At 42.8% G+C, this 23590-nt stretch overlaps 3 protein-coding genes across 6 annotated transcripts in view; all 3 read right to left on the bottom strand.

Annotated features, from left to right (window-relative positions):
• Positions 1–5: 5 nt before the first annotated feature.
• Positions 6–2849, bottom strand: crybb2 (crystallin, beta B2). Its single transcript, XM_077601720.1, has 6 exons — positions 2773–2849; positions 1469–1556; positions 1258–1376; positions 1042–1174; positions 328–470; positions 6–241 (listed from the first exon to the last, which is right to left on the bottom strand). Exons 2-6 carry the CDS (start codon positions 1529–1531, stop codon positions 73–75), a joined length of 627 nt encoding a protein of 208 aa, XP_077457846.1. The 5' UTR covers positions 1532–1556; positions 2773–2849; the 3' UTR covers positions 6–72.
• Positions 2850–4460: 1611 nt separating this feature from the next.
• LOC144074311 (beta-crystallin B3-like) lies at positions 4461–6508 on the bottom strand. 4 transcript variants are annotated; one of them, XM_077600681.1, is made up of 6 exons: positions 6350–6508; positions 6148–6236; positions 5969–6087; positions 5180–5312; positions 4940–5082; positions 4461–4858 (listed from the first exon to the last, which is right to left on the bottom strand). In XM_077600681.1, the coding sequence occupies exons 2-6, from the start codon at positions 6220–6222 to the stop codon at positions 4573–4575; spliced, it is 756 nt and encodes a 251-aa protein (XP_077456807.1). In that variant the 5' UTR covers positions 6223–6236; positions 6350–6508; the 3' UTR covers positions 4461–4572. The 4 variants fall into 4 exon arrangements, with proteins under 4 accessions (XP_077456807.1, XP_077456806.1, XP_077456804.1 ...); XM_077600680.1 differs by having other exon boundaries at positions 6148–6291; positions 6350–6473; XM_077600678.1 differs by having other exon boundaries at positions 6148–6257; positions 6351–6391.
• Positions 6509–7239: 731 nt separating this feature from the next.
• Positions 7240–23590, bottom strand: part of rnf10 (ring finger protein 10) — a 28455-nt gene continuing 12104 nt past the window's right edge. The window contains exons 20-28 of the mRNA XM_077600708.1: positions 19566–23474; positions 18811–18936; positions 11231–11346; positions 10257–10407; positions 9309–9471; positions 9000–9118; positions 8799–8935; positions 8641–8722; positions 7240–8568 (exon numbers count right to left, since the gene is read on the bottom strand). Of these exons, the coding sequence (XP_077456834.1) occupies positions 8647–8722; positions 8799–8935; positions 9000–9118; positions 9309–9471; positions 10257–10407; positions 11231–11346; positions 18811–18936; positions 19566–23474 (4797 nt within the window). The 3' untranslated portion in view covers positions 7240–8568; positions 8641–8646. The remainder of the gene's footprint in view (positions 8569–8640; positions 8723–8798; positions 8936–8999; positions 9119–9308; positions 9472–10256; positions 10408–11230; positions 11347–18810; positions 18937–19565; positions 23475–23590) is intronic.

The raw sequence follows: 23590 nt of genomic DNA, 5'->3' as shown, positions 1-23590 counted from the left end.
ATGGATCATTGCGAAGTGAGTTTCATCTCGCAGAGGTCAAGGTTCCCACAAGGTCAAAGGTTCCTCGTAAGCTTAGTTGACTGGGTGAAAAGCACCCCTCTGATGCCACTGCATGTCTCTGATGCGCCGGACCGACTGGATCTGCGGAACTTGGGCGCCGAACTCCACGTTGTCCTTATACTCGCCCTTCTCAAACAGATACTGGAAACCTCTGTAGCCCGGGTACTGGTAGCCCACCCAACTGAAAAAAAGGGATTGGTTTGAAACCAAAGATTAGAAGCCACTTTAACTTGATGGTTGGATTTTTATTTTTTTTCAGGGACTTACGTGCCACTCTGAACCCGAACAGAGGAGACCTTTTCCTGGTAGCCATGCGCATGAAAGCTGGGAACGTCATCGTCAATGATTTCTATCTTCTTTCCCGCAAAGCTGGGGTTCTCATAAAGGACAATCTTGTGCTCCTGGCTGTCCTGTAACGGGCAAAGTAAGTGTATTTCATCAGATTTTCAAATAGAATAATCCAAAAAAAGCATAATGACATTATTGTAGAAGAGGAAACTTAAGATGTAAAACACTTCATAAAATTCACCACTAAACTTACTGCAAAACAGAAAATATCCAACAAATAGTAACTGTTACTTTGCCGACATCTACTGGTGGAAAAGAGTATAGCAAGTCTTGTGCGCATGTAAGCTAAAGTTACAAATATGGCTTATATGCGAGAAAATAGTTTTTTTTTATATTCACAATTTTTCTGACCAGTATGAATGTAAACGAGTACAAATAGTTCCAAAAGACACAATAATTTTGAAACAAACAACAATAATTTAATTTACCGTATTTTCATGACTATAAGGCGCACTTAAAAGTCTTAAATTTTCTCAAATAGTCAGTGCGCCTTATAATCCAGTGTGCTTTATATATGGAAAAAGAATTCAAATGTGTCATTCATTGAGGGTGCGCCTTATAATGTGGTGTGCCTTATAGTCGTGAAAATATGGTACTATTTTAAAAATCCATCGATTTTTCAATCTTTCTCACCACTTTAATTGGTCGGAATGCAACAATGGTGTCACTACGCCTACTGTTGGTCCAGGAATCCCAGCGAGGATACTCCCCCTTCTCAAACACATACTGCTCCCCCTTGCAGTCTGCTTGCTCGTATCCCACCCATCTAAGAGGTTTTAAAGACAAAAAGATATCAGCTTGTGATCCACATGGTCAATTCTACTTCCAGTCTCTAAAAACCACACTCACGGTCCACAAAGCACCAGTATGGATCCCACTTTCTCCACGCCGGCTTCCTGGAGATTGTTACAGGCACCAGTCAGCTCATGGCAACGTCCCTGGAAGTTCTCCTGCTCGTAGATCACCAGCTTTTGGGCCAATGGCAGAAAAAAAGGGGAAAACAGTATCAAAAAAGGACGGATCTCCCAAAGCGGGATGGGTATTGGTTGTCACAATCCACCTTGAGTGCACTGGAGCCGGGCTGCTGCTGCTTGGATGCAGGGTTCTGGTGGTCTGTTGCCATAATCGATGGATAGGCAAAGATGAAACTGAAACCAAAACAAGGCTACTTTCATCAGAGTTTTATAAGCCGATCAATCCGGGAAAAATATCTGAACTGGCAACTCCACTTTGCTCAATTTCCCATCCACATTCATGTTGGTTATTTTGCCCCCTGCCGTCAAAATGGTGCCTTCAATGACAGTCAATGAGTTAATAGGGAACCTTGAAATACCACAAAAGCAATAGGAAGTAACATGGAAATACCCAAAAATGAGCAGGAACTGACAAAGGAACAAGAAGCATCCCGGAATGTTCCTCAAAATTAATAGGAAAAGACCCCAAATTTACCAGAACTTCTGGTAAATTTGGGCTAGGAAGTGGATTTTACCCCATTTTAGTGCAATTTTTCCCGGGGAAATCATCCCCCTGGCCCGGTTGTAATGTCTGAAAAGCTCCAGTATTTGTATTTAATCAATAAATGCTGCTAGGAAGTGGATTTTACCCCATTTTTGTGCATTTATTTATTGATTATTTTTATGTGTCGCAGCTGTAGCTGCAGTAGAGGTTTTATAGCCATAAATTAGTTTTTGAGGGTTGGATTGATTCGTTGAAGACGCTACGAGAAAATGCACCGACCGACACTGACCAGAAATGACCTGTAAGTACCTTAAAATGGAATTGAAAAAAATAGGGACGCAAAATTGTCTGCTATTGACAATGACAGATGTCCAATTCATTTGATGCTCATCATTTTGTGCCATTGACAGCACTAGATGCCCAATGTGTTTTGACTAGGAAGAGCGAATAAACGTTCAGCCCAGTCAAAATCGATGAGACATTGAGTTGGCGTTAATGTAGCCTGCGAACCAAATTGAGTTTGACACTTTGAGTGTATATTATCATTTTAATGGATATAAAAAATGAAAATGAACTTTTCAATTCAAGACTGTTCGACAGAATCTGTCATTTTCAGAGTCCTTCCATCTATGCTCTCATTACCTTATAAATTAGCTATTAAATTAAAAGGCAAGCTCCAATAACTTCCCCTTTACGCCCGTAAACATGAATTCAACCATACAAATAACTACATTTTCCTTTAACTTCCTTCTCACAACCTCTCCAACTCGTCTCCAAAATAAAAGCCAACAATAACACTTTGTCGAGACACTCACAAGAGCAATACAAGGCAAAAAAATCCCAATAAATAAGACTAAAATGAAAGAAAAAGGACAAAAAACACCCCAAATAAAGCTGTAATCTTACCCGTGCCAGTCTGTGCCAGTGTAGCGGCGTTAGTGCACCGCGCTCAATATATACAGGAAACACAGGGGTGGAAACTCTGCCAACTTTACCCACTGTGACCATGCCAGGGCGCAGAGAGGCCTGCCATAGGCCAGGCGCACTGAATCCAGGGGTCACGGCATAAACACCCACCCTGGGCTGTCACACCCCCCTACAAAGTAATTTCATTCGTTGTCACTTTTATCGAGCCACACATTGTTCATTTATCCCCATGATTCAGCACAAACACTGCCAAAAAGTTCCCACCCACAATGACAGAGAGAGCGAGTGTGTTTCCAATGGACATTCCTGGCCTTGGTGAAAATATTGCATGAAAAGTTATTTTTCAGAAGCGCGTGAGGCAATCAAGTTTGTGGTTGGCAGGAATATGAGTGATTGAGGGGAAGTTATTTTATGGAGGCTGTATTGTTATATATTTTGGATCTATTGGTGAAATAGCTCTGTTTGTTTTTGTAGATCATGTTTTGGACCGCAAGTAAAAGTCCTCGGTTATGATTAATATTTCAATATGACGTGGTGGAGTCAGCATATTTTAGATTCTGTTCAAGAATGGTTGAACATTTTAAACAGTTTTTGGAATGATATATCATCGGAGATATGGTGTGAGTGAAGTTTGGACATATCTAAGGAAGCATCAAGTATCTATGTTTCATAAATGTATGTTTCATTTATACAAATTGTTATTTGTATGCAACTCATGATGAAAATGTAATTCTCTCTCAATGAATCAACCACAAAAGATTATTCAGAATTGAGGTCTTTTTACTGCTTTCGTTATTATTCATCCATGTTCATAAAGATAATAATAATAATGACAACATGTGTAGGAACTCAACCCAACTTTATTTCTAAAGTTCTTTCCCAACATTTTACAGAGCAAAAACAATCACAAAATTGCAATAATTTCCAATAGCAATGATATATGTTGTTTATATAGTTACCATTGTTCTGTTATGTCCTTTATGAACATGGCTCAGAGTATCATACTTTAACTTATGATGCAAATTATAAGTGTTCTGCATTCTCTCAGTCGTGATTGTAAATTGCAATAGAATAAACTTTGTATATTTTTTAAGATTCATGCAGTCATGGTGTAATGAAGGGATGGAGATAGATAATAATAATGTGAATGTTACTTCAAAATAAGGTGAAATATTTTGAGTTCCAGGCCGAATTTTATTGGCTGGCTTATTATAAATTGAAGTGAATGATGGCTTGGACAACGGATTTGGAGGACTGTAAATTGTTATGAGACTCTAAATTGTTTAGACTTCTGTGATGCATGTTGTTAAATCTTACGAATAAATTAGCAAGAGAGACATCAAGTGGGCAGAATGATCTGGGAACCCAGATGCGAGAACCCAGATATGAGAAAGATGTCTCTTTTGTTACGGCGAGTATTTGAAAATACCCTTTGAACCTATCAGGGACTAAAATGGGGCGTCATGTTTTAATAGGAAACTTCATTATTATAATATTTATATATGGTACAGTATATATATATATATATATATATATATATATATATATATATATATATATGCTAATTACACTGAATGTACTACAATGTGGACTGCATTCAGTCAAATGTGTCACATATCGTCCTTCAATGTTTACGCGTGACCTCAACTTAAAAAAAGAAAAGACCATTTGCAAGATAAATAACTTTTATTGGCTATTCAGCCACTCTGCGTCATTTTTCATGGTTAATGTAGGCAGAGGGGAGGCAATGTTGGGGTGGGAAGCTCCTTAGAATCCTTCTCAACTGCCTTTGGCAGACGGAGCAGGGGGTGCCGGAGCTGGATCTGGACCTGGACCGGGGGCCGGCGCCGGGGCCGGGGCCGGAGCCGGAGCCGGAGCCGGAGCCGGAGCCGGAGCCGGGTCCGAAGGAGAGAAGCAGCCCCTCTTGTGCCACTGCATGTCCCGAACCCGTCGGATAGATTGAATCTGCGGCACGGCGGCGTCCCAGTCGTTCCAGTGCTTGAAATCCCCTCGTTCCAAGACGAACTGGCGCCCCCTGTAGCCTGGGTACATGTAAGCAACCCACCTGGAGGAGTGAAACGTACACGGAAGTGGGAAAACTATCGGGGGAAGTGGTACACGGCGAGGGGAAACGGATGGATCTTACGTTCCGTTGAGAGCTTTGACGCTGGCGACTCGATCCTGAAAACCGTGGCCCCACAAACTGGGGACGTCGTCGTCAACGATCTCCATCTTCCTGCCGGCGAATCCGGGGTTCTCGAACAACTGTATCTTATGGTCGGCGCTATCCTAAAGATGTGTCACGGACAAATGCTGTTCATGGCATCCAATCGTAAAGAGCGCCGACGATCGACTTGGCCTTCAAATGAAACGTTCGTTTACCCACCACCTTCAGTGGTCTGAGGGACAAAAGGGTGTAGCTGTTCTGACTGTTGGTCCACGTGTCCCAGCGAGGGTACTGGCCTTTCTCCAGAATAAACTGCTCCCCCGATAGGCTACGCCGATCGTAGCCCACCCAACTGCGGTCAGAAAAACACAATATAATAGCACCTTTCGCTACCCATTGGTTTTTTTCCCAATAAAAAAATAGAACTCGATTGTTTTTAAGTCTGGGGAAACTTGGAAAATGCGTTAAAAAATTCTCACTACCATAGATAGAAGTTACAGGCCCTGCGATGTGATTGTATATCCCAATACGCCCTGTAATCTACAGTAATTTACATAGAGCAGATATTATCAATACATTTCCGTAGTACTACGTATATCGTTAATTCGCAGGAAATTGTACAATGCAACCAAGCCTTGTTGTGAATAGAAAAGTTGCTAAATGACAGTAGAATTTGTAGCTATGTGCGTAATGAGCCACTAGGAGGCCATTTTATCTTATTGCTATGATTCCTATAGCATACCTGTCAACCTCTGCCGATAACTGCCCTTATAAATGATTATGATTCCCCTTACAAACCCCCAAAAAAACCTTACAAACACCGTACGTCGTACGGTGTTTGTAAGGTTTTTTTGGGGGTTTGTAAGGGGAATCATAATCATTTATAAGGGCAGTTATCGGCAGAGGTTGACAGGTATGCTATAGCCACTGCGATTTTTTGGGACAAAGCTGTATGAAAAGAAGCAAACAGGATCTGCATGCGATTGGGATTCCTTCCCAACGACTTACGGTCCGGATTCCACGATCACCGAGCCAACCTTCTGCAGACCCTTCTGGAGTACGTCTTTACATTCCGCCGAGAACTCGGCCTGGCTTCCCTGGAAGTTCTCATACTCAAACAGCACCACCTGCATATTCACAAAGTCAGTTAAGCATGCTAATTCTCAGCTATCCCACCATTCCGGTACCTTGTAAACGGGTCCGGAACCGGGCTGGCTCTTCCCCGCCGCCAACTTCTCGGGGGCAGACTGTTGATCTGACATTCTTGCGATGGCTCCTCCAGAAAAACCCATGGACCGTTATGCAAACACAGCAAATGTGAACATGCACAACTTCATCGGTGGGTTATTGTAGTTGCGTTTTGATCCAGACGGAGGTGTTTAATTTTACCTTGATATTAAAGTGCTGCCTCTTGGTGTTTGCTGGGGTCGAGCCATTAGAGGGCCGGGACCGAGGGCTATTTATGGTTTATTTCTGGCCACAACAGCAGAAAAGGGGGAGCTGTTGATACAGCAAGTCTGTCGCTCACATTGTGTCCGTAACGCTGCCCCTCAATAGGCAGCTGTGTTGGCACGGGCCGGGCGGCCTGTCCGCCTGCCCGCCAACTGATACTGCGTGTGGGCGGGCGGGCACGGGGGGACCGGGCCAAGCAAATTGCACAAATAGCCTCCGTCAGCGTTAACGCGCGAGGATGCGAGCGGACTCGCGGCATACCGTATCGCCACATATTTAAGAAACACGTCTACAACCAAGGAAATTTCCCAAATATGGGATGAAATAAAATTATAATCTAATCTAGTCTAGACTAGATTAGATCAGGCTAGTCTAGATTACTGGATTAGACTAGATTAGGCTAGTCTAGTCTAATCTAGTCTAGCCTATCCTAGTCTATCCTAATCTAATCTAGACTAATCTAGCCTAATCTAATCTAGTCCAGTCTAATCTAGTCTAGACTAATCTAGTCTATCCTAATCTAGTCTAATCCAGTAATCTAGACTAGCCTGATCTAATCTAGTCTATCCTAGCCTAATCTAGTCTAAACTAGTCTAGCCTAATCTAGACTAGTATAGCCTAATATAATCTAATTTATTGTAATTTAATCTAATCTAGTCCAGTCTAATCTAGTCTATCCTAGCCTAATCTAGTCTAGCCTAATTTAGTCTAATCTAATCTAGTCTAATCTAATCTAGTCTAGACTAGTGTAGTCTAGTCTAAACTAATCCAATCCAATCTAATCTAGTATACGTAATCTACAAAAAAACGGGAGCATTCAAGTCCAGTAGATTTTCTCTTTTTTATTAAGAATGGATTCACTTAAGAACACCGGCCAGAACAACACAGTGCCTTATACATCTGTACTTGCAAATAAAAAAAAAAAGAAGAGATAGAAAATAAATCCCAAATTCATGTTAGCATAATGTACATCCCAAAAAACGGTTACAATTAGACACATATTTTGTCTTGCAGGGATATTGTAATGTTTTCACTTGTGTACATCAGACAAAATGTGACCCCAGAGGTCAAGGTTGCCATGCATCAAGTGACAAAGTGCTTTAGAGATGTGAAGAAGTAAGTCAATGGCAACATTACGTGGAAGCTAGTCACGTCTGTACGGAGCCATACGTGTTCTGTCCAATCCCAAAGGAGCAGAAAAAGTATCCCGTCGCTTTTGACGGCAAAGATTGTGCATACATCGAAGGGACGTGAATTGTCAGAGCATCACAGAGGAGTGAGTGACAACAATTATGCTTGCTTGTCATTTTTCCTAAAGGAGGGAACATAATTAGTGTTTTGATATAAAACTGGAAACTTTTTTTGTGCAGTATTGGAGTGTTCATGTTGAAAAGTCCCAATTCCAAATGTACTCCCTTCGTCCCTCTTCCACAAAAGGGAAAAAAAAATAAGCACAAATGCAATGTTATCATTAAGTAGCGTATCAAAGCGAGGCATTTGGAAACCTCAGTTGTAATGAAACAATACATTTTCTCCCCCAAACTAGCTTTCTCATAGGGTAAAACATACAAATATAACATTTCATGATTACTTACATAATATACATCCCAACTAATAATGTGGTAAGCAGCATTGAAAGTTCAACAAGGAACCATTAGTATCTGAAATATTGTCTTATGGCAATGCTTGTGAGTTCTCATCACTGACTGAACATGCAGACAACATAGATTCCAACAAGTAAGGGAATCCACTATTTAAAAAAAAAACCTTGTTTTTGTACGGCTTGGCTCTCCCAGTATGCGGCCAATTGTGCGGCGGTACCTCAGGTTAACCCTTCCCTGACAGGAACTCATTTAACTGGCCCTGGTCCCTTTTCAAGGGCTCATTAAGTGTCTGTCTTTTGCAGAAGAGGCGATCACATTCGTTGAAAGGGATGTAGAAGCAGCTATTTTGAGCCCCCCTGCACACACACATCTGCCCCTATTTTTTTGTAAATATTTTTGCGGATTTTCTCTATAAAAGGCACCAATGCGAGATGATCAACCAAGCGGAGAGAAGTGAAAGAAAAAAAATCCTCAGCTGCAGATTTTCCACTCCAAACTTCGGAGTTGGACGTTAAGGCCTCTATTTCTGACAAGTTCGTTTCACAAGGCAACCTGTTGAAAACAAATATCTTGATAAGGTGTGAGGAAGCGTTTAAAAAGAGTTAAAAAATAATAATAACTGACCTGATCTTAGCTTTCGCTCTCATATTGACTCAAGCGCTTCTTAGATTTGAGTTCTTTCAACCACTGGGGGGATTCTTCCTCACTAATAAGAATCAACAGACCAATAAAAGTGAAGAAATATGTGGGGAAAAATGTTTTTCAAAGCTGTCAAGGCTTACCCATTTTCCATCCCACCAGCAGGGGGAAGGACGCGAGCAGCCCGGGGAAGGAACGGCGATTTGGGGGATCGAGAGGAAAGGGATGGAGACGCCGAGCCGGTTGGATTGTCGGAGTCGCTCCTCTTCTTTAACTGGATCTAGAAATCGATTAAAAGTATATCAGACGAGGCTGACGTTCGGCCCTTTCGGCGACTTATTGACCTTTATAGCTTGCGAGTCCACGCCGGGAAACAAGGCGATCCTTTGTGGCTGAGAAGCAAAAATGGCGGCGGGCTGTTCCTCGGAATCCACTTGATCCGTCTCGCGCTCCGCCTTCTCCTCTGTCAGCGAAAGGCCACGTCAGACGATTTGTGAGTAGAATTCGGTGAACGATCAGGAACCGCGGCAGTAGGAAAATGCAGGTAGAATTAGCATGAATAATAGATGTAGCATTAGTGTCATAAGGCATATGTTGACACTCAGTGGTATTATTGCGTTTACGTTCGATGCGGTTTCCACGTAAAGACAAACCTGTGGAGTCTCGGTAAAGCCAGTCATCGGAAGTGGCCGCTCCTTCCCCGGCTTGGCTTGAGTTTTGACGGGCAGCCCGGGAGGGCCGCGTCCTGGGGGCACGCTTCTTGCCCAGCTGGACTCTGGAGCGTAGGACAGTGGTGTCCAGAAGAATGGTTGGAGCCTTGGCCATGTAGAAGCAAAGGAAATAGATTAGAGCACATGTGTCAAAGTGGCGTCCCAGGGGCCAAATCTGGCCCCGGCGCATCATTTTGTGTGGCCCGGTAAAGTAAATCATGAGTGCTGACTTTCTGTTTTAGGATCAAATTAAAATGAAGAGTATAGATGTATATTAAATTTCCTGATTTTCCCTCTTTTAAATCAATAATTGTAATTTTTTAATCCATTTTTTCTGTGTTTTTAGTTCAAAAATCATTTTGTAAAATCTAAAAATATATTTAAAAAAAGCTAAAATAAACATTATTTTAGATCTATAAAAAACTGAATATTCAGGGCTTTTAATCCAGTTCTTTTAATCCATTTATTAAAAAAAATCTAAATATTATATCTAAAATGGTCTGGCCCACATGAAATCGAGTTGACGTTAACGCGGCCCGCGAACCAACCCGAGTCTGACACCCTTGGATTAGAGAATAAGCATGCTTAAATTACAGTTTAATGCTTTGTAGGGTAGTGTCTATTTTTTATCCCCCCCAAAAATCATTTTCTGACCTCTGTGACCTTTGACCTCCTTGCTCCAAATTTAAATCACCCCTTGAAAATGTCATAATACTTAAGTTATTGGCTTCCATTTAAAATGATGGACGTCCAATTTATTCAAACTACAAATGCTAGTTGTGAAAGCTCATCTTTCAGTGCTGGCAACCTTTCCAAGTCAAAATGGATTGGACAGCGAGCGCCGTCAATGGCGACCAATGAGCGCTCGATAAAGGGTTAATGGATGCTTACATCAGGGAACAAGAGCGGCTGCTTCTCCGGTTTAGGGGGTGGTTGCGGCGGGCCGTCAAAGCTGTCGGGTTCACTTTGCGGGTGGGAAGGAGTTGCGTTTCTCGGTGAAGGACTGAGGTTGCTTTCCGAGCTGGGAGTGGCTGGAGTTAGACTACAAAAGGAGAGGGGAAACAATAAACATGAGCCAGACCGCCTCACTCTGTTATACATAAAGTGTTCATGGCCACAAGAGGTCAGTAATGGTCACTGGCACCAAGCTTTACTGTATCAAACCACATTTGCAGAAAGGTCCTCAAACTTTAAATCAAAATAAGAATGATCTTTTATTTTGTGAAAGAACATGAAATGACTAGTACCTTTTACATCATTCATTTTTTCCCCATGTCTAATTTAACTTCTACACCTTAATCCTAATTCAGTACAAGGACTCCAATTGCCAAATGTGCTACCTTGTTTCCAATAACATTCCGAATTGAAACTGAGTACAATGTTTGGTTTGACACATTCTAAACAAAATGCTTCTTAATTTCCATGACTAATTCTAGTTTTGAGTTATACATGTGTGGCCAAAATGACTACATTCTTCCATTTGCGCACACAGTCGTTTTGACTTGCCTGAGCTTGTGGATTTTCATTCATGTACAATATTTTCTCCCACCCTGACTTCTAACACACCCACTACATGTAAGATGGCAATATACAAGGCTAAAATGACACGATTCACCAACTAAAACTGTAGAGAATTGAGTATAATCCATTTCTGAAAAAAAATCTGATACTATCACGAATAAAACTGACTCACAACAGGTCGATGCTGCTAAACATTCGGATAAAGGGTGTTAATTTTCCATTTAGTTTATGTCCTGTTAGCTTAATTGTGATTTGGTTCATTTGTTTCTTGTATCACATCCTATATTGACCAAAATAATTTTGTAAATATTTGTTCTGAGAAAAATGCAGTTGTGCGTGTTTACCTATCATCTGTGCGCAGTCCTGTGTCCCAAGTCCCGTACTGACTATCTATCTCGCCCACTGGGGTGATAGACTCCTTCCTATCATTCTCATCAATGACATCTTGCTTCTGTTGCTCCTGTGGGCAAGAAAGAGAAAAATGTGAATAAAAAAAATCCCTCCAAATATTTAAAACTAGCAAGTGTGTGTTAAAACCAAAAAAAATTGCAACATCCTTATCAAAATTGGCTGGCATAGGCTCCAGCACCCCCTGCGACCCTTGCGAGCATAAGCGGTACTAAAATCATATTTGGTCATTTTTTGGGGCGAAAACTAAAAATTAGCGCGGGAAAGATAAGGAAAGGCAAAAGTTGTGGTTTATGGAAGCAGAAGCAGAGACAAACATAAAGACGTGTGAGTTTGTCGTCTAGTCAACCATGCTTCTTTTAATGAGGCCGCCACAGAGGACATTCTGTCTCAAAACCACGCAGAGCCAACAGAGGCGTGTCTGCGCATGAACTGATAAACCTGCCCTATATAGGAAAACACAAAAGGAAATCCTTCTGCCCGAGGGCCGGATAGGGAAACGCGATACACCTGCATCTGTAATTACCAGCCTATACTATTCGAGCAAAGACGGGGGAGTGACTTTAGAGAATGTCCTGAAAGGGACAAAACCAACACATGGAGAAAAAGGGTTGGAAACAGAGTGTCATGTCACTGATTGGCCAGAGAGGAGTAATAATGTCTATAAAGTTGATTGAAAAATAGGGTAGTTAGAACGCCGGCCTCACAGTTCTGGGGTCGAGGGTTCAATCCCAGGTGGGTCCTTGTTGTGTGGAATTTGCATGTTCTACCCCGGGCTTGCGTGGGTTTTCTCCGGGTGCGCCGTTATCCTCCCACGTCCCAAAAACTAAAACTTTAAATTGTCCCAAGGTACAAGTGAATGCTCATTTGTCTACTTGTGCCCTGCGATTGGCTGGTCACCAATTAAGGGAGTCCATTGCCTGGCGGCTGTGTGGGTTTTCTCCGGGTGCGCCGGTATCCTCCCACGTCCCAAAAACAAAAACTTTAAATTGTCCCGAGGTACAAGTGAATGCTAATTTGTCTACTTGTGCCCTGCGATTGGCTGGTCACCAATTAAGGGTGTCCCTTGCCTGGCGGCTGCGTGGGTTTTCTCCGGGTGCGCCGGTATCCTCCCACATCCCAAAAACTTTAAATTGTCCCGAGGTACAAGTGAATGCTCATTTGTCTACTTGTGCCCTGCGATTGGCTGGTGACCAATTAAGGGTGTCCCTTGCCTGGTGGCTGCGTGGGTTTTCTCCGGGTGCGCCAGTATCCTCCCACATCCCAAAAACAAAAACTCTAAATTGTCCCTAGGTACAAATGAATGCTTGTTTCTCTACTCGTAGCCTGCGATTGGCTGGTCACCAATTCAGGGTGTCCCTTGTGGGCTGAAGTCAGCTAGGATAGTCTCCAGCACCCCCTGCGATCCCTTGTATGGATAAACGGTTCAGAAAATGAAGGAATATACCAAAGTTGCCTTTAAACTGAGGTCCATTTAAACCACCATTAGAGATGATTGGACCAAAGCAGAAATTTACAGTAAGACGTTTGAAGAAGAAACTTTACGTTGGAAGTACGTATATGGTGTCATGCACAAGGAGTGAGTCAAGAGGCCCAGTATGGGGCATCATTGCAAGTGCACCACGTAATTGCTATACTACTCCGTTCCAGATGGAGACTTTGGTGGTGTTATGTCATCCTCCTATCCGAGCCTTTCTTCCACTGCTATCACTGTTGTCAAATAGCCAAAGAAAATCTGGATTGTACGCCTTGTTGATGATAAAAATTCCTGTCTTACACGTAAGTCTGAATCACCACAAGGGCACACCCAGAACAGGATGCGTAAGAATTCTCAATTATTTTACTGAAAATGTTTCATAACCATTTTACTGCATCTGGAAGGCGGTTGCATTCGCTAGTTATTACTTTTTGGTCTTATTACATGTATGTTCGGTTCAGGTTAAAGTTTTGTCAGGGGTATCAGTACCATTAAAAGGTTTTTTAATTTTTTTTCTATTCTTTCCATGTAGATTGGAATTGTGTTTCGGATTTATTTATTTTTTTGCTCACATTTCATTGTTTGACATATTTCTAAATAAGCACACTAGGGATAGACGACTAAAAAAAACTATTTTTTTAAGCGCTATGTCAATTTTGAGAAACAAATACAATATAAAACTAGGTTTAAAAAAAAAAAACGCATCCTCAACTTTGAAGACTTAAGATACAAACGTGTGACTTAACTTCAAATTACTCTTTCACAACTTAAAATATCAGTTAATGAGTAATATTGTAGTAAGAATGGTGTGTAGCAAACTGTCTTCCGACATTTCAGAAGTTTTTCATTCATTTAAATATACTTTTGACAAAGGTGAACAAGGATAAATAAAGTAAAAGAATGTTAAGCTCTGATTTGCCTTAAGAATTTAACATAGAAATCGTTGAGGAAAAGCGACTTAAAAGATTATTTACATTACTTGCAGTCTGAGGTGTAGTTTTATTTTTCGCATGCAATTTTTGTTACTTTATCGTGGTACGATTTGCCCTGAAGACATCACACATTTGACACAAATTTGCAATAAATGTACTGCTAGGCTTTTGCGCTCCGGCCTGTCCTTCAACTGCGAGTGTATTAAGGAATGATATCGTCAGAATAACACATAATTTTTCAGAACTAAGTATCAAAAAGAAACAAAACTAGAATGAAATCCCAATCTGTACTCTTACTCTTTAGTTAAAAAAAATCATAATGTGACTAGTTCGGAGCTTTTGGTGGCTCAATAAATTCTAAATGTGCTCTATTTTTAGTACTATTCCATCTCCTATTTAAGATAATAAATAAAAAATCAGCAAACACACTATAAAATCAGTAAAAAGCTATGTGGAACTACTATGTTCATTTTTTATACACACTCCCACTTCTCTATATTGTAAAAAATAATTAAAAACAAGTACCCACTCTCCAGAGGCAATCATACTATCTTTTTAAAACGAAAGGACGCATGTTGATTTCAAACAAAAAATAGATAAGAGAAAACATGGCTTATCTTTAGCAGTTATGAGTCATCAAAGATTGTACAGCCAACAGGTGTTACCTAAAGATAGGAGTGAGTCTTCTTGCTGCAATGTATCCATACATGGCTTTCTAAATCTGGCCCAGTGCTACAATCGGTCAGAAGAACGCAGACGATTGACCAGAAATACCTTTTACGGACTAAAAGGATTAGACCTCTTGGTTATTATCGTTAAGAGGACTGAAAATGTTGAGGCAAGGTATTGGAGCTTCCATTCTTTTGGAATATTTTCACTATGATTTGAGGCTCGAACATGCCTGAACAAGAGTCGACCACAAACAATTCCCACAAAAAATAACTGTACAAATGTTTTGATAATACCAATCAATACTAATTAAAACCTCTTCACCAATCATCTTAAAGCCTGGCTGTTAGACGAGCAAAATGTGTGTCTGTGTGATTGTGTGTGTGTGATTGTGTGTGATTGTGTGTGTGTGTGATTGTGTGTGTGTGTGATTGTGTGTGTGTGTGATTGTGTGTGTGTCATTGTGTGATTGTGTGTGTGTCATTGTGTGATTGTGTGTGTGTCATTGTGTGATTGTGTGTGTGATTGTTTGTGTGTGATTGTGTGTGTGTGTGATTGTGTGTGTGAGTGTGTGATTGTGTGTGTGTGATTGTGTGATTGTGTGTGTGTGATTGTGTGTGTGTGATTGTGTGTATGTGTGATTGTTTGTGTGTGATTGTGTGATTGTGTGTGTGTGATTGTGTGTGTGTGATTGTGTGTGTGTGTGATTGTGTGTGTGTGTGATTGTTTGTGTGTGCGTGATTGTGTGTGATTGTGTGTGTGTGTGACTGTGATTGTGTGTGTGTGTGATTGTGTGCATGTGTGTGATTGTGTGCGTGTGTGTGATTGTGTGCGTGTGTGTGATTGTGTGCGTGTGTCTAGTATGTGTCATCGTTTATATTCAACCAACACAAGGGACTAAAAATGAAAATTAGCCCTTGGCTACAATCTTACATATTTACATATATATGTTCATTAACGTGAATAGAAATATGTTCATTAATATGTGCTGTCCCTTATTAAATAAATCCAACTCAAACTCATAATTCCCCAAATTAAGATAGCAGGGAAACAAATAAATCACCGGGTCAATGTTGAGGTACATTTGACCATTAAAACTGCGTGTAGTTTTACTATCAACATCAATAAAACTGTGCATAGTTTTACTATCAATATCAATAAAACTGCACGTCGTTTTACTATCGACATCAATAAAACTGCATGCAGTTTTACTATCAATATCAACAAATAAAGGTCAAAAATAGGAGGAAGAACAGCCTATGGATGGCAGTACGAGCTCAGCGTAAGGAAAACATGGCAAGAACATTTTTTTTCAAAGCAACCAAGCTTTCAGGATGCTGTCTTACAGGAGTGGGGGTGCTGGGCGCGGTGCGCCTGCGTAAGGACAGACGTTGCTGGCTACGCAGCGAGAACCTGCGGATGGACTCCCTGCTGCGGGAAGCTAGCGAGCGCAAGGAGCTCGTTCGGTTGAAGTGTCCGCCTCCGCCGCTGACCTCTCCTTCTTCTCTCTCCGCCGAAGTGGAAAAAAAGCTGAGCGCCCCGTGAAAGGAGCGGCGGACATTTCCCACCCATCCTGACACTTGAGAGTGCGCCACTGACAGCTTGTCCCCTAGGTACTCCATCAAGGACCAATCAGCGGGAAAAAAAACAGCTGTGTCCTGATTGTCCCCTCGCTGAGCTTTGGCGCTTGTTATCCCGGCGGCAAGAAATCATGAAGAGCGCGGGTAAAGCGGGAACTTTGTTCTTTTTGGCGGAACGGACGGCGGACGGGGTCAACGCTGCAGTGGCGCAGAGGGTAAAGGGACTGGATTTCTCATGTGGTCCTGCGTAGCAGTGATGTTTAGAGGCTTTGCAGCAGCTAATGCACCGACTGTAAAAGGGGCAATTTCCTCTTTGGTCTCAGTTCATAACGTCTTCCCTGAACTGCAGTCCTCGAGGAGCCACAAGGGCTACGTTTCAGCTCATCGCTGTCAAGTCTCCGGGCCTGCAGCCAGCAAAATATAACATTCCTAATGTCTATTTTGATGCAAGCAAGATCTTCTGGGTATGGTATTCTCGTAAAGCCAACACCTGGACATGTAAATATGATGTAATGCTGCTTTATAGCTAGAGTACTTTTAGCTACTGCGCAGCTAAATGCACTTCTGTTTACCAACAAGCTACGTCATGGTTCTACGGCACGAAAGTAAGAATCACTTAGATAGCACAAGTTTCTATTCTCATGATAAACTGACCAAGTCAACAAAGCTTATAATAATTAGATTTTTTACAAGATCTCTCCAAATGAGTCATTGTATGCTCATCTGTCTGGATTCCAGCCTCAATTGAACCTGAAAAGACTCTTCGCCGAGGAATCCAATGTACAAAATGTTAAAAAATCCATTACGCTTTACTTCTCTCTTCCTCCCCCAATAAAAAAGGAGAAAAGGTACATGGCAAATAGTTGCGAAATGAACTCTCCTCTAGTCCTTTGAATTCCACCCCAAAAACCCACAGAGCAACCGCTGTCAAAAACAGGAAACGCAGTCGGAAAGTTAAATCCAAAGTTCACTCCTTTTCAATCTGCAGGTAGAGACAGGTAAGAGAAAATGCGTCAGCAGCGCGCCTTTCTGCATTCAGGACGTTAGCGCTCACTGTCAAGGAGAAACTGGTGGAGAGAGGGAGTCTGGAAGCAGTGAGAGAAAGAGAGAGAGCAAGAATGGGAGGTCCCTGATTTCAAACGCAAGGGAGTGGGAAGGGTAACATATGGTCTGCGGTGTTGTTGCTCAGCCCGGTTTTGATTGCAGGGCAGGGCAAGACAAGTGTCTCCACCACAAAAGAAGGACTCCGGAAAAAAAAATACAAAGTTGGGGAAGAGCCAAGCGCAGAATAAAAAAAACTTGGCGTGGTGAAAGGTGAACAATAACCAGATAATGATGGCATGCGTGCGTGAACACGCTGAGAGGAAACAAAATTGCTTCATACATACAAAAGGGTGTTGTTATGAGATTATATTAGTTGGTCAATAGTGTTTTCTTAAAAAGAATCATGACACTTTTTCACAATTGATGTAATATGGTGTGCATTATTCCACTCCATAGCAAATATAGTCCCAAAAAATAATTCTCACAATTCATATGAACTGGGACAGAGCAGCGAAATTGCTGCATCTTGTGAGGATAAGCAGTAAGGACCATGAATGAAATTTGTCAAAATACGCCCTCTACAGGAAATATCTGTAACCTTCAAGAAGCTGAGTATTGCAGGAAAGCAGCTGAGTAATCAATCACGGTTTTAAAAAAAGTCAGCAATAATACCACATTGCATTTTGGTAGAAAATAGGAGAAAACAGGTCGTGCCACTGTAAGAACAAGAAATGCTGCTCTGCATCTACTGAACACCAACTATGTGACCAATAGAGACTCACAGCCACTCATCGATTCCCCTCCTCGGATGATGTCATCCGGCGCATGGCGACAGCTAACCCAATAACCACAAACAAAGCACACGTAGCCTAGAGACATAAAGGGGACATTTCTGTATAAGCAAAGAAGAGCCTTTTAGAAAATCTTGTCAGTCATTTAGTGCCACTTACCCAGGAGTAGCGCGGACTCAAGCAACATGACCACAAGTACAAGTTGTACAACAAGGCTCTCAGCCCAGTGCCCATCTCTGCTCTGCCCACGCTCACTCACTAGCTTCCCTTCGACTATTGCTATGATGTCAGCAGACCACCATGACCTCATCTGAATTTCCTGGAAGGAACCTCCCTCCAGCAAAGACATTTTTGCCACCCTTATTTTAATTGGTTATTCTTTAACACAACATATGATATACATAATAGTCATCTGTTGCTCGATATCTGTCCAAATCTACTTTACCAGACTGCCTGAAATTGAGAACTACATAAAAAGTCAGTTGTGTAAATAGCACGATATTTACCAGTATAGGGAAATGAATTAATTAATTATAGAATGAATTAAATAATCGAGGGAAGACTATTGCGGGTGGGCTGTTAACTGTTATTGGGGAGGGAAAAAAAAACATTCCCACAAATGTTGTATACTTACATTTGAGTTCAGTTTAAATTACAGTTGTAACCATGGAGCACTGAGGATAAACATCATTGCAGGCAATCTCATGTCACACAGACTTAGTTAGCCATTCTAACAGGCTTCTGACGACAGGTCAACAATTTGCTTAATCCAATCTTCAATCGCAGGCGAGAGAAAGCATTTGCCACTACTTGACCGTCACCATGATGTAAGGTAGGTGGAGGTAAAATTTTCACTCGAGTCACTAATTACCATCTCAAACTCATTAGTCATTATGAACAATTTTCAAGCGGTTTCCTTATTCAGTTTATATTGATTGCAAACACTTTTCCTTAGAAGCTTATGATTCATGTTTGCATGATGCATTTGTTTCCTGCAATAAAAGTATCTGAAATCCCACTTACCCAATTTTGGCCGCTTTGTTCTCTGTGGGCACTGCGACTTCGTATTCTAGAAAGATTTTTCTCCAGAGCAAAACCAGATGGGGCTGATCGGCGGGACATACTGCGAGAACGCATCCTGTTCACCTCCTTGTAAGAGAAAGAGACCATGGAGAATTTAAGGCACAAACTTCAGACACGCAGTGTGTTTAGGGACAGTCCAGAAAACACAGCACTCAACACATCAACATTGCAACACGACACGTATATGCAACCTGATTTGTTACATTCTGTCCTTATTTTTAGGTTAAGTGACCTGGAGACTATTTGACATTGATTTTGTGACTATAAAAACGGTATTTGGGGACGAGCGTGGTATCTTCGCTGGTCTGAATGCGGTAAAAAGATCATCAACTTCCCCCTACATACCCTGTCCAGCATCTACAAATCTCGGTGCCTTAGAAGGGCTGAGAGCATCATAAAAGACAATACGCTTCCACCACTTCAACGTGCTGTCCTCTGGAAGGCGCTACAGAGCCATAACAGCCAAGACAAACAGTTTCTTCCCAAGGGCTGTCATCATACTCAACTCGAGTTCTGCACTCGGGACCTAATCAAGATTTGTTACTAGAGACCTACCTCTCTTTTTTGGACAGACAAGCAATAGCATTGTAAAGTTAAAACATAGCAGGGCGATGACATGATAACCTGTTGACTCCCTGTACAAAACTTTTAAGATAACAGCAAAATTATGTCAAGGATTTTACGGTGAAATTTACCTTGGACCCCTGGGATCTCCTGTGCTTCCAGACTACTTCTTGGTCATCTGGGGATTTGAATTCCCTGGGCAACCAGACCTGGTCAACAGGAACCCTACTGTAGGCGCCTGGAATTTCCTCTCTTTGAACAAAAGGATCCAAGAACATTGCCTCGCCTTGCCTGCGGCGTGAGTGGCTCTGCGCAGCCGGAGAATGTTCCTCCTGCCTAAGGAGCAATTGTTCTGGACTGATTTTCGTTGTCTGCTTCCTGGGCTCGGGATGGGTTTTGTTGTAAGGCATATCAGTCGGCTGTGGATCCAATGGGTTGTGGGGGGGTACGGTCCACTCTGCACTAGCTGAAGGCTGCGGGGGTACCTTCCACGTAATGTCTCTTTCAGGTGAAAGGCGTGATATGCGCGTACCAACAGGGGAGTTTATTTCCTGAATACCAGACACAGATAGTAAATCTTGATTTGAGGAGAGATGTGATTGAGATCTGAAAGAGTCCACATCAAGAATGGAAGATCTGTAACGCTCGTCTGTTCTCGGAGAGGGCTCTTTCCATCTTAGCGAGGGGGCAACGTGCTGAGAAGTTGCGGCTCGGAGAAGAGAGTCCACATCCACCACTTTGGGCCGCAGAGGAGACTGATCCATCGCCGTCCTCTCCTGCTCCTCCTTCCTCTGCTTTTCCTTGAGTCGAAGTCTCTCAGCTTCTTGATGTCTTGCAATCTGTCTCATTCGATCTGCCTCGGCTTTTTCCATCTTCTCTTCTTCTGGCTCCCAACCGAGCCTTTCGTTCTGCGAGGCCTGATGTCTTAGCCTCTGAGTTTTTCTCTCGGCGTGGAGTTGTTTCTCCCTCTGCGAGCCCCTCAATTTGTCCACTTCTTTTAGCCTTTGCCTCTCAACCTCGTCCTCACACTCCATCTCCACTTGCCGTTGTTTGTCCCTTTCTTTATCACTCCCCTTGAGTCTCACAACATCCGGTTCCGCCCTCTCTCTGTGCCGCTGCCCGGGATAGCTCTCATTTTCGCGGAGCCTCTCTTCCTTTTTCTTTTGAAATCTCTCCTGCTCCTCAATTCTCTTATTCCTTTGCATTTCCAAAAGACGGGTCTCTTTATCTAACTCTGTCTGCCTGGCTTCATCCTTCTGTCTTTGTCTTTCCCAGCTACGTTGTCTCTCTTGTTCCATTTCTTGCTGCTGGTGAAATCCACGGAGTCTTTCCTGCTCCTTCAGTCTCATCTCTTCCTGATGCTGGGCAAGTTCTCGTAGCCTCTGCATTTCTTGCTCCTTCTGCCTCAGGTGTTGTTGCTGCCTCTCAAGTTCTCGCTGTCTTTCCACATCTAGTTCCCTCTGGCGAAGGAGCTCCAGCTCTTGACGTCGCACCCTTTCCTGTTCTTCTTGCCTCAGTTGTTCTTGCCGCCGCTGAAGTTCTCGACGTCTCTCCGCTTCCTGCTCTCTCAGCCTGGCTTTTTCTTGCTGCCGCTCCAGTTCTTGCTGTCTTTCTGTTTCCTGTTCTCTTTGCTGCCTCTCCAGATCGCGCAATCGTTCCGTTTCCTGCTCCCGCATCCTCAACTGTTCCTGTTGCTGAAGTTCTCGCCGTCTCTCCGACTCCTTCTCCCTCAGCTTCATCTGCTCTTGCTGTCTCTCGTATTCTTGCTGTTTCTCCTTTTGTTGCTCTCTTTCCTGCCTCTCAAGTTGCAGCAGTCTTTCCATTTCCAGGGCCCTCACTCTCAAGTGTTCTTGCTGCGCATGTTCTCGCTGTCTCTCCAGTTCCTGCTCCCTCAGCCACATCAGTTCTCGCTGTCTGTCCATTTCTTGGTCCCTTTGCCTCTGTTCTTCTTGCTGCATTTCAATTTCCCGGCGTCTGGCGTTCTCGTGTTCTTTCTGGAGCTCAATTTCCCGCCTTCTCTGGATTTCCTGCTCCTTCAGTCTCGCCTGTTCTTGCTGCATCAGTTTCATTTGCTGTCTTTCAACTTCTCGCTGCCTGTCAATTTCTCTTTCCCTCTGGCGCAGGAATTCTTGCTGCCTGTCAAGTTCTTGCCTATCGTGTTCCGGTTCCCTCGGTCTCTCCATGGGCTGCTCCCTCGGTCTCATCTGTTCCTGCCGCCTCCCAACTTCTCGCTGACGGTTTTCGACCTGCTCCGCAAGCCTCGCCAGTTCTCGCTGCCTTTCAATTTCTTGCTGTCGCTCTCTTTCCTGTTCCTTCAACCTAATCACTTCTTGCTGTCTCTCCATTTCAACTTGCCTTTCAAGTTCCTTCTGCCACTCGCTTTCCTGCTCGCTAAGTCGCCTCAATTCTTCCCTTTCCTTTTCCTGCTCGTTCAGCCTCATTTGTTCTTGCAACCTCTCCGTTTCCATTTCTCTAAATCTCATCAGTTCTTGCTGCCTCTCAAGTTCTTGCAGGCGCTCCCTTTCCTGCTGCCTCATCCTCATCTGTTGCAGCTGATTTTCCATTTCTTCCTCCCTTTTCCTCATCAGTTCTTGTTGCCTCTCCAGTTCTTGCTCTCTCTGCCTCTGCAGGTTTTGCTGTATCTCCATTTCTCTCTCCCTCTGCTTGTGCATTTCTTGCCGTCTCTGCTTCTCTATCGCTCTTTGCCTTGCTAGATCTTTTTGCTTTTCAACTTCCCGTCTCATCTGACTCTCTCGTTCTTGCCGGTTTGCCTTTTCTTGCTCGGAATACAGCCGCTTTTGTTTTTCTGTATCCTCGTGACCTTCAAATTCAACTTCTTGCTGATTGCGGTTTTGAATTTCTTTCTGTTTTTGTTTCTCCCTTTCAAAGGCCTTACGCCGCTCAAACTCTCTTTGCATCTCCCTTTCCTTCATCTGCGCAAACTGTAACATGGCTTGTTTCTCAATTTCCATTTGCCTCCGTTGGTCCTCATTAATAATTTTCAATTTGCCATTTTGTCCTTCATCCTCAGTTCTTTGCTCTCTTTTGATCACCTCTGTCATTTTCTCTGCTGTTGGCTCTACCAAAGTCGAAACCACATGCCTGGCAGAAATGTGGCTTGTCCTCCTGACTACCTCTTTTAGTTCCAGCATTTTTTTCCCTGAGGTTTCATTTAACGACAGATTTCTCTTAACTGCAGCTACCTTACCTTGAGCGTTTACCTGTCCAGAATCTATATCATCATAAGGTGCCACAGGGTATATAATGTCACATCCAGTATCTGAAGAAGAAACTGGCTCCTGTATTTGTCCAGTCAAAGCAAAATAGGTTGCCTTGTGTTTTGACTTTTCATCCGCCGGCAGAGTTTTCATGCGTTTGGGAGCTCCAGCTATTTCCTCATGATCTGCTTCTCTCTGTCTGTCCTTGTCTTTAATTAAATCCACTTCTTTTCCCCTTTGTGATTGCTTTTGCGCGCCATTGTCCACATCCACGTCTTGTGGTATACCTGTAACTGGCCATTTATGCAACGATCCTATTCGCAAGTATCGAGGCTGCTGCTCCATTGCCATCGCTAGAGTCGTTTCGCCTTTTATTAAATCGGTTGTCTCCATCATTGGCTTGTTCCCTTCTGAGCGTCTGGAGCGTAAGGTCATGGCTTTATGTTCCCTCTGAGCAAGTGGAATACTCTCACTCACCGCTCTTCTCTCGCCAACAGTTTGCACTGTGTCCACAGCGTGGTTCACCCGCTGGGGACTTGGAGATACAGGATCTTTATAGGTGGAGGTCAACAGAGTTTCTGTATCCTCTTTGCGTCCAGCTCTAAACGATGGACTACTAAGATATTCTGCGCCATTGTTCATGTTGGATCTCTCCACATTATTATCGGGTAGTAAAGAGACAAGCACTGTCTGCACTTCAACACCACTTTGATTGCTGGTAGCACTTGACACCGGTTCTGCCTCTTCTGAATGTGAGCTGCCCTGTTGGAGCTGATCTTGGAAATCCACAGCCATCTTCCCACTGAGGTCAGCTGCTTCAATCTAAAAAAAATAGAGTGACGTTCAGACATGAGCTTGTGCGATAATTGGCCGTTTACAGTTTTACATTTCAATGTTTGTATCATGCCTGACCCAGACTATACGATTCTTTCAGTTGT

Source organism: Stigmatopora argus, chromosome 5 (genome assembly GCF_051989625.1).
Source record: "Stigmatopora argus isolate UIUO_Sarg chromosome 5, RoL_Sarg_1.0, whole genome shotgun sequence".
Classification (NCBI taxonomy): domain Eukaryota; kingdom Metazoa; phylum Chordata; class Actinopteri; order Syngnathiformes; family Syngnathidae; genus Stigmatopora; species Stigmatopora argus.
The sequence above is the reverse complement of the archived record's forward strand: the minus strand, read 5'-3'. Positions and strand labels throughout refer to the sequence as shown.